General features: G+C 65.1%; 1 protein-coding gene across 1 annotated transcript; it reads left to right on the top strand.

The window, feature by feature from the left end:
• The first annotated feature begins 3,262 nt into the window (after positions 1-3,262).
• ENPP7 (ectonucleotide pyrophosphatase/phosphodiesterase 7) lies at positions 3,263-9,869 on the top strand. The gene is made up of 6 exons (XM_036341864.1): positions 3,263-3,551; positions 4,825-4,970; positions 6,406-7,032; positions 7,801-8,065; positions 8,549-8,646; positions 9,200-9,869. The coding sequence occupies exons 1-5, from the start codon at positions 3,299-3,301 to the stop codon at positions 8,629-8,631; spliced, it is 1,374 nt and encodes a 457-aa protein (XP_036197757.1). The 5' UTR covers positions 3,263-3,298; the 3' UTR covers positions 8,632-8,646; positions 9,200-9,869.
• Positions 9,870-10,070: the final 201 nt, after the last annotated feature.

Genomic DNA, 10,070 nt, shown 5'->3' with positions numbered 1-10,070 from the left:
AGGACACAGTCTGCAGTGCCCATGGAGACCTCGCTGCCAGGCCGCCCCCCCCATGACTCACCTGCTCTCTGAGACAAACCAGCCCCCCCAGATCCCCCATCCCCTGCTCCCCCACCCCACTCCAGAGTCTGAAAAAGGTGGCCCAGCCAGAGACCCGCACCTCCCGCCCCCCCTCCCCCGAGGCTGAGGGAGGGGAGAGGCTGTGAGGGTGGAGAGTGCCCCATGTCCCCAGAGAGCGCTGTAGCAGCACATAATCCTGTTAAAATATTAATCCTCATTCAAGGCGGCTGCTGAGATAAAGCCCTAAGAAGCGATAAAGGTCCAGGGCCATTGATACAGGGACCTTCGCGCTGATAAACCCGCCATTGGGACAGCAGGCCCCAGCCTCCGCGGGGGGGGGGGGGGGGGGGGGGGCTCCTAATCCCTCCCAGGCTGGAGCCGCCCCCCAGCTGACCCTGCTCCCCTCACCAGCCCAGGGCCGCACGGTGGCCGCCCAGCCCGAGCAAGTCCTGTTTGTAGGATGTCCTGCTGCACAGCCCAGGAGAGCAGGGTCAGTCAGGGGCGGCCCTGGGGGGGCCTGCTCATCTCACCCTGTGTTCTTTCGTTCACGCATTCAAGGGTCCTGCCATGCCTACTGTGCGCCGGGCACTGTGCCAGGAGGCGGGGCCCAGCGTCCCTCGCGGAGATGACCGCGTGGCGGCTCCTTCACACCAGGTTAGGAAGGAGGACAGGTGGCCGGGACCCGGACGCTGGCCTTAGGGGACAAGCCTGCACGTCCCTCTGCCCAGTGGAAACTGGCCCAGGGCTGGGCAGCTGGTTCTTCCTGGCCCGGGCCCCACGCGTGGCTCAACGGCACGGGGTACACGTGCACCTGTGTACGGGGCAAACCCGCCTGCTCCCCGGGAGCCGATCGGCCCGGGCTCTGGGCTTCACGTCCACCCAGCTCAGCGGGGATGACGACTCTAAACTGTGTTACCAGCTGGGCCGGCGTGGCTCAGGGGTTGGGCGTTGACCTATGAACCAGGAGGTCACGGTTCGATTCCCGGTCAGGGCACGTGCCCGGGTTGTGGGCTCCATCCCCAGTGCGGGGCGTGCAGGAGGCAGCAGACCCATGATTCTCTCTTATCATTGATGCTTCTCTCTCTCCCTCTCCCTTCCTCTCTGAAATCAACAAAAACATGTCTTTTAAAAAAAGGAAAGACCAGCCCAGGTGAGTGCCCAGCCCCGCCTCACCCGTGACCGTGGGGCAGCCCCTCACGCATGCCCGTACCCCCCCTGCCCTGGCAGCAGCCGGCACCGCAGCCACCCGCCTACACCCAGCACCCATGGTCCCAGCATCGCGTGGGTCGGGTCCTGTGGCCAGTGACACAAAACCCAGGACACGGCTGGTTCTCTCCGGGGGGCGCCGGCCCCACCCCAGGCCGCGCCCCTCCTCTTCGCGGCTCGGCTCAGGGCAGCTCTGAGCTCGGGGACCAGGGGGAGCAGAATCAGAACGGGGTGCAGCACACCTGAACTGTGGCAGAGGCCCAGGCGGGCTCATCATCTTGTCTTTGGTCCCATTGGCCAGCATGTAGTCACATGGCCAAGCCTCGCTGCAGAGAATGCTGGGAAATGTAGTCTTTCTCCTTGGAGGCCATCTTCTTGGGAAGAATGGGATTTTACATTAAATGTTATATTAGGTATTAGATTGGATTCGCATAGAATCCAGGCTCCTCTGCGGCCGGCCTCCCGCTTCAGCCCGAGCGCGCCCCTCCTGCCCCTCGTCCGTGCCCTGCTCCTCCCGTGACCTCCCGCTGACCCCCGTCACAGGTGACACCGTCACCCCAGCTGCTCCGTGGGAACTGGGCATCCCCGAGCTGCTCCCTTTCCTTGGCTCCCACGGCCCCACCGTGTCTGGGCCACGGCCATGGCCTGAGGACGGCACCACCACTCGCCGCCCAGCACCCAGCCCACTCCTGCCTCCTGCCCACACCCTGACCTGCAGCGGGCTGCCCCTCTGTTAGACCCGCGGGTGCCAGGCCCTGCTTGCCCGCTGCAGGGCTATGGACGCGGACTGCACACCATGGCCTCGGCCCCCCAGAACCACCCTCTCAGGAGGCCCTGCCCACCGCCCACCAGGTGCTGCCCACGGTCACCCGATCCGTCTCCTGCTTCACTCCCCGTGGCGACTCACTGCTGCCTGTCCCACTCGTGTCCTTTTACTGTGTGTGTCCCCAGCGAGATGGACGCAGTCAGGAGCACGCCTGCCGCCCTCACGCGGGGTCCCCGGAGCTTAGAGCAGTGTCCGGTACAAAGAGCAGCTCCATCAGGTGGTGGTGGGGTATGAACCAGGGTCACCCCAATAAATTCAACTTTTTTAAAAAGGGTGGTAAGTCCTAGCCGGTTTGGCTCAGTGGACAGAGCGTCAGCCTGTGGACCAAAGGGTCCCAGGTTCGATTCCAGTCAAGGGCATTAAAAAAAAAAAAAAGGTTGGTAGGGAGAGAGACACAGAAAAGACACAGAGATGGAGAGATAGGGAGAGAAGGGAGATAAAGACAGAGAGATAAAGCTAGAGAGACAGAGATACAGCGAGAGAGATAAAGATAGAGATAGAGAGAATAAAGATAGAGAGACAGAGATAGAGAGAGACAAGATAGTAGCAGAACCGTGCCCCGCCCAGGGCTCCCCTCACACTCTCCCCCACCCATGAGCACAGGTGACAAGGGAACCCCTCTCTGTCCACCTTGCTGACGAGGCTGCCCAAGCCCGCGCCTCCCTGAGGCTCCACAGGGACAGGGGGAGGCGAGGCTATGCTGACCAGGCCCCCAGGGTGGCTCCGCCCACCCCGTCCCAGGAGACCCCTCACCTGAGCAGCCAGGGGTCTCCCAGGGTGGGCTCCCCGTGGCCCTCGGTCCCCTGACCCTGGGAAGCCCCTCCCACAGCCCTGGCCCAGGCAGGCCCGAGGCCCGCAGACCCCAGAGGCCTCCCCACATGTCAGGCTGTGGGTCAGAGTGAGCAGGGCCCGGGGACCGAGAGAGCGGGTGGAGGCCAGGCCACCCCATGGAGGGCCCCTTCTGCTCTCTGATCCTCGGGCCTGGCCCCACCCCTCCCAGGAGGGCACACGCCCACGGGGGAGGAGCGTGGGCAATAAAGGCAGGCGACACGGCCACGGGCCACCAGGGCCTCCTCCTGAGACACAGGTAAGAGCACAGTCTCGCTCGCGAAGGCGCACGGATCGGAGGCCCGGTGACCCTGGGACTTTGCTCTGCTCCGTCCGCGGCAGGAACACGCCCGGCCCTGGCGCCTCCGACAACCCCCCATGAGCCTCCCGGCTGCCCTCCTGGCCGCGGCCCTGGCCGCCCTGCTCGCCCCGGGGGCCGGGGCGCCCGTGGGCCGGCAGGGCGCCCGGCACAAGCTGCTCCTGGTGTCCTTTGACGGCTTCCGCTGGGACTACGACCAGGACGTGGACACCCCCAACCTGGACGCTATGGCTCTGGACGGCGTGAAGGCGCGCCACATGACGCCCCCCTTCGTCACCATGACCAGCCCCTGCCACTTCACCCTGGTCACCGGTGAGTGCGCCTGCGACGGGGCCTGGGCGGCGGGGGCTGAGAAGCCGGGGGACAGGGTGTGCACACAGCCGTCCCGGGCCCCGCGTGGGGACAAAGGGGAGCCAGGAGGGGACACTCGTGGGGAGAACAGCCCCCAGCATTGGTGGCATCTGATAGCGGATAAACACGGGCCGTGGTCTCTCTGGCAACAGCCTGGGGGCGACCCAGGAGGCCGCCCAGAGGAGCTGAGTGTGGCCGGGACTCAGAGATGAATCTGCGGCTCCAGCTTCATCTTTTTTTAAAAAAAATCCTCACTCAGGGTATTTTTCCATTGATTTTTAGAGAGAGTGAGGGAGGGAGAGGGAAAGACAGAGAGAAACATTGATGTGAGAGAGACACATCGATTGGTTGCCTCCTGCACGACCCTGACCAGGGCCCGGGCCGGGCCGGAGCCTGCAACCGAGGTACATGCCCTTGACGGGAATCGAACCCAGGACACGTGGATCTACAGGCCGGCGCTCTAGCCACTGGGCCACGCCGGCTGGGCTCCCCTTCATCTTAACCTAACACATCACATCTGCCATGACCCCATCTGCAAACAAGGTCGCCTTCTGAGACGCTGGTGGCACGACTTTGGGGGCCACTATTCCGTGCAGGCGGCTCGTCCTCACGCCAGCGTTTCTGTGACCACAGCCCTGACACCCACCACAGCACCGGCTGTCCCGCCTGCGCGCCACCTTTTCACTTCACGCATCGCGGGGGGGGGGGGGGGCAGCGCACGCCCTCACGGCGCCTCCTCCTGCACCCGAGCTCCCGTGTGGGCGTTTCCACGCAACACAAACTGGAGCGGCCCATCCACGCGCCTGGCTCTGCTGGGGCTGGATCCTGGTTGCATCATTATCCCTCCCGAGAGCCACACGGGCACCACCAGTTTTTTTTAAATTGATTTCAGAGAGGAAGGGAGAGGGAGAGAAACATCAATGACGAGAGAGAATCATTGATCGGCTGCCTCCTGCACACCCCCACTGGGGATCGAGCCTGCAACCCCGGCCTGTGCCCTTGATGGGAATAGACCCCAGGATCCTTCAGTCTGCAGGCCGACGCTCTGTTCACTGAGCCACACCAGCTAGGGCCACACTGATCTTTTGCTAAAACTGATGAGGCTGCAAGCGATGCCTCCCAGTGGGTACTGCACGGGCACGGGGTGGGGCAGGGCGGGGCGGGGCCACCGGGTTGGAGCACGTGCCCGTGCCCGTGGTGACAAGCCTGGCCCGTTCCCTCCGCCTCCCCGCAGGCAAGTACATCGAGAACCACGGGGTGGTGCACAACATGTTCTATAACACCAGCAGCAAGCTCAAGCTGCCCTACCACGCCACGCTGGGCGTCCAGCGCTGGTGGGACAACGGCAGCGTGCCCATCTGGATCACCGCCCAGAGGCAGGTACGCCCTCCTCCCGCCCGAGCACGGGCAGGCCATGGCCCCCGGGGAGGCCCAGGCTCCCGGCACAGAAGGGCGGGCAGCGTGGTCCCCGGGGCGGGCGCCGGGAAGTCATGGGATCTGCCGGGGGCTGCCCAGTCCTGCCCGGTGTCCCCCCGGAGCCTGGGACCCAGAGGGGCGGCTCCATCCTCCCAGTCAGACAGGAAGCCACCCCTGGGGACCCTTTGGCATTTGGGGAAGGGGTCGCACGGGAAAAGGACCCCACGCACGGGAAAAGGACCCCACGCGACACAAAGGGGTGTGACCACAAAACGGCTTTGTCCCCTCCCCCGCCCGCACCCCTCACAGGCTGGGCAGCTAGACCCCGGGGGCGAAGGTAAAATAAATGGAGCTGTCGTGTCAGCCCAGGAACCCCATCACCCCGAAATGTCCTGGGGGCTTCCTAGCCCTGGGGGTGTTGCTCCTTGTCAGTGATGTCCAGTGGAGGGCACCCCCCAAGTCTGAGCCCCCAGCTCCAAATGGAGCTGCCCAACGCCGGGCTCAGGCACCCCATGGCCATCGGGCCCCATGCCCCGGCCTGCGCCCCCGCCCTGCACCAAGGCTGAGAGCTTGGCCTGGGGGGCTGCACGGGCAGTGGCCACATGGGACAGGCAGCTGGGGGGGCAGGTGGGTCTGTGTAAATAGAGCAGCAGGTGGTTGATGGAAAGACGGACGGACAGATGACCAGGCTGAAGGCTGGAAGGACAGGGTGGGGCACGGTGGAGGGGCCGACGCACTCCTGGATGTGAACATGGCAGGGAGAGGCCGGGCTGCAGGCCAGAAAGGGGGGCTCTTGGGGCACCCCAGCCCCCGGGCAGCACCCTGGGGCCCGTGGCAGTGAGGACACCGCATATCTGGGGACACCTGTCTGTCATCTCATTAGTGCGGAGTCCGCCGCGCACCTGCTCCCTCCTCTGTAGTCTCGGCCCGGCCCAGATAGGGAGGCCTCTCAGACGATGAGGAGGCTCGCCCGGCTGGTGTGGCTCAGCAGTCGAGCAGCGACCCAGGAGCCAGGTCACCGGTCCGATTCCTGGATCCCTGGTCAGGGCACATGCCCGGGTTATGGGCGCGCTCCCCTGTGGGGAGTGTGCAGGAGGCAGCCATTCGATGATGTTTCTGTCATTGATGTTTCCATCTCTCTATCCCTCTCCCCTCCTCTCTAAAAATCAATAAGAACATATATTTTTTAAAAGAGTAAGTCCAACAGGGTTGCAGGATACCAAGTCAATATACAAAAAATCAATTTAAATAAAAAGAAAATGAAAAGGTTCGGACAGCGGTAGGCGCGGGGATGGGCGAGCGGGCAGACACACGCCGGGCAGGGGCGCCCTGTGCCGGGGGCGGGGGACGCGAGGGGGGGCCGGCGGCGGGGTTGTGCGTCATGGCTGCCTCCCCGCAGGGCCTGAAGGCCGGCTCCTTCTTCTTCCCCGGCGGCAACGTCACCTACCAAGGCACGGCCGTGACGCTGAGCCGCAAGGAAGGCATCCTGCACAACTACAAGGACGAGGCGGAGTGGAGGGCCAACGTGGACACGGTGATGCGCTGGTTCACGCAGGACGGCCTGGACCTGGTCACGCTCTACTTCGGGGAGCCCGACTCCACGGGCCACAAGTTCGGGCCCGAGTCCCCGCAGAGGAAGGCCATGGTGCAGCAGGTGGACAGGACGGTGGGCTACCTGCGCGACAGCATCCGGCGCAGCGGCCTGGAGCGCAGCCTCAACCTCATCATCACGTCCGACCACGGCATGACCACCGTGCACAAGAAGGCCGGCGACCTGGTGGAGTTCCACAAGTTCCCCAACTTCACCTTCAAGGACATCGAGTTCGAGCTCCTGGACTACGGGCCCAACGGGATGCTGCTCCCCAAGGAGGGGCGGCTGGAGAAGGTGTACGAGGCGCTCAAGGACGCGCACCCCAAACTCCACGTCTACAAGAAGGAGGACTTCCCCAAGTCCTTCCACTACGCCAACCACCCCCGGATCACGCCCCTGCTCATGTACAGTGACCCTGGCTACGTCATCCACGGGGTGAGCTGCCTGCGTGTGCACGTGGTGGGGCGCGGGGGCCGGGGGGGGGGCTGCTGGGTCTCTTCCCAGCCCTATGAAGAGCACCCCCTATTTCTAGCTATTCCCCAAGCTGAGGGACATTGACCATCAAAGGGATGCAGTCATCACTATGCAATAGGTGTGCGTGCATGTACATGGGCACATGTGTGTGCACGCCCTGTGTTTGTGTAATGTTACGTGTGCATGTGTGTTGGTGCACTGTGTGCTTAGGTGTGCATGAGCGCCTATGTAGGTGTTGCACATGAGTGTGTTTGTGTACATGTGTGTTTGTGTATGCATATACCTGTGTGTGCTTATGTGCACGTCTGTGTGTTTTGTGTGCATGTGTGTGCGTGTGTGCACATGCATGTAGGGTGACGTGTGGAGAGATCAGCCATAAGAGTGACAGGGACAAAGCCGCTCAGAGAGGCCAGGGTGGTGCTCAGGGAAGCGAGACGCAGGCAGCGGGAGGGGCCGGGAGGAAGTGCTGGCGGCAGAGCCCGTGCGGCTGGGGCAGCTCCGCCTGCCTGCTGGGGTCCCCGGTGCTGGGGTCCCCGTTTATGTCACGGGTCCTGGCAGAGGCGCTGGCTTTAGGCCACCAACCTTTTAAGGCTCAGAACCCCCCGCCCCCACGTCCGAACTCTTTGGGGCTCCTCTGCCCGCGCTGCGGGGGCGCTGAGGGGAAGGGGGGCTGGCGGAGGGCCGGGAGTCCCACGAGGACTCAGGACGCCCCCCGCCCCCACCTCGCAGAGGGTGAACGTGCAGTTCAACAACGGGGAGCACGGCTTCGACAACGGGGTCCTGGACATGAAGACCATCTTCCGGGCGGTGGGCCCCAGCTTCCGGCGGGGCCTGGAGGTGGAGCCCTTCGAGAGCGTCCACGTGTACGAGCTGCTGTGCCAGCTGCTGCGCATCGTGCCCGAGGCCAACGACGGGGACCCCCGCGCCCTGCTGCCCATGCTCATGCCCGAGGGCGACGGCGGCCCCAGCACCCCGTCCACCACCACCCACTCAGGTGAGGCCCGCCCTCCCCTGCACCGCCCCCCGTGGCTGCAGACGGGGTGCCTGCCCTGAACAGGTGCCCCCCAGCCACGTGGGGCGCCTTCTCCTTCCCTGTCCTCAGCAGAGTGGGAGGGTGAACAGGGACAGGAGCGTGTTCAAGGCGCCAGGCTGAGGACCAGGGGTGTCGGCCCAGGGGCAGGCTTTGGGGTGAAGCCCCTCCAGGCTCCTGGTCCCGGGGGGCCCAGGCTCCACAGAGGGATTCCTTCCTGGAGTCACCCTCTGCCAGCTCCCCACCCCCACCCCCTGACCCGTCTCAGTGGCAAAGGTCATCTGGGAGCTGGACCACAGGGGGGAGGGGAGGAGGGGGGGCACTGGGGAGGGGAACAAGAGGGGTGCTGAGGTGACTTCAGGGGGCTCGTGGGGCGGCTCTGGGAGCAGTTGGGGTGGTGACACGCTCCCCCGTCCCTCACCCACGGGGCCCTCCGACTCTCCATAGGGTCTGCCCCCCTGGCTGGCGGCTGCCCCGCCCTGATGACAGGCCTGCTGGTGGCTGCAGTTCTCCTGGCCAAGGTCGCATAATGCCCATCGCTCAAGGTCAGGGCCCAGGAGGTGGAGGGAGGGTGGGACCCCTGGGGCCCCGTTGGGAGCCAGGAGGCAACAGGACAAAGGGAACCATGGCCGAGAGGACGGGGCGTGGGGGGGGGGGTGCCGCAGGGCCGCGCCAGGGTCTGACGTGGTGACTAAATGGGCACAGACACGGGGCAGGAGCACAGGTAGGGACAGGCACTGCCAGTTCGGAGGTCACCCGAGGTCAGAGGTCACCCCAGGTCAGGGCAGCACATCTTGGTGGCAGGGTGAAGGGGGGCAATGAACCGATTCCGATGCGTTAAGGGCGGGCCTTGGGGTGGAGGTGGGTGGAGTGGAGGACACAGGAAATGGGCCTGAGGCTGGGTGGGGTGCGAGGCCCTGGGGGTGCCTGAAGCCCTGGGGGTGCCTGAGCCCATGAAGGACGGAGCATCTGAGCCGCGAGGAGGTCGGGGCAGCGAGACGGAGAGGGATGGGCCCACACGCCTGGTTCCCACCCACACTCCCCACACGCCTCCTCTCCCCAGCGGCCCGTCCTCATCCCCCCCATCCTCTCTGCCAGGAGCCTCCGCAGCTGCCCTGGTGATGCCGGACGCCGTGGACTGCCTGCCCAGCTGTCCAGAGATGGCGCCCGCGGGCCTCAGTGTCCCCTCAGCCCCGGCCCATGCTCCGTTATGGCGCTGGCAGTCCGGCCCCTGCCCAGGCTTAGGTTCTGCGAACACACAGGCCCAGACGGCACCTGGCACTTCCCTCCTCCCTTCTCCCTCCTCCCTCCTCCCTCTGCGGGGCCTGTCCCTGAAGCGGTGCCTCCATCTGTAGCCACACGAGGGCGCGCGGGAGCCCGCTCGGGAAGGTATCACGGGCAGGAGGGTCGCGCTGGACCCTGTCCTGGACCACAGACCGGACCGTGGCCTCCAGCCCCGGAGGGGGCCAGGCAGGCAGCCGGAAGCTTTGCCCCTCGAACTCCCGGCCTCGGGCCCGTCCCCGTCGGGGCTGGCCAGCTGCTGCTCCCGGGCGCAGTCACAGGAGGACGCTGCGCCCCAGAAAGCGCCCATGGGATAAGGACACGCCTGCGCCTTAGGAGGCACCGGGCCAGCGTGGGTGCGGCTCCCTCCCGAAGCCTGCCGCTGCCGGGGGGAATAAACGCCTGGTCCTCAGGACATCACAGCGCGGCACCATTCATTCCGGTGGACGCCAGGGACAGGTGGTGGCGGCGTGGGCCGCACGTGAAAAGAAAAGGGCTGGGGGACAAGAGGGCTCCTGTGACAAGATGGGGAACGAGAACCCCCGAGCCACATTGTTCAGCAAAAAGCACGTTAAAACGCGGCAAATAGCAGCGCCCTGTGGGGGGAAGGGGGTGTGAGCACATGTGTGAGCCTGTGGGGGCGACTAGGAATAAACACACCCCTGGGGGCTCTCAAGAGAGAGTGGGC

Source organism: Myotis myotis, unplaced genomic scaffold, assembly GCF_014108235.1.
Source record: "Myotis myotis isolate mMyoMyo1 unplaced genomic scaffold, mMyoMyo1.p scaffold_m19_p_17, whole genome shotgun sequence".
Lineage (NCBI taxonomy): Eukaryota > Metazoa > Chordata > Mammalia > Chiroptera > Vespertilionidae > Myotis > Myotis myotis.
This window is presented reverse-complemented; position numbering and strand designations above follow the sequence as displayed.

Coding starts and splice junctions, on each gene's coding strand:
- ENPP7 (XM_036341864.1), top strand. CDS start 3,299: ATGAGCCTCCCGGCTGCCCTCCTGGCCGCGGCCCTGGCCGCCCTGCTC. Junction 3,552..4,824: donor CCACTTCACCCTGGTCACCG/GTGAGTGCGCCT, acceptor GCCTCCCCGCAG/GCAAGTACATCGAGAACCAC. Junction 7,033..7,800: donor CTGGCTACGTCATCCACGGG/GTGAGCTGCCTG, acceptor CCCACCTCGCAG/AGGGTGAACGTGCAGTTCAA.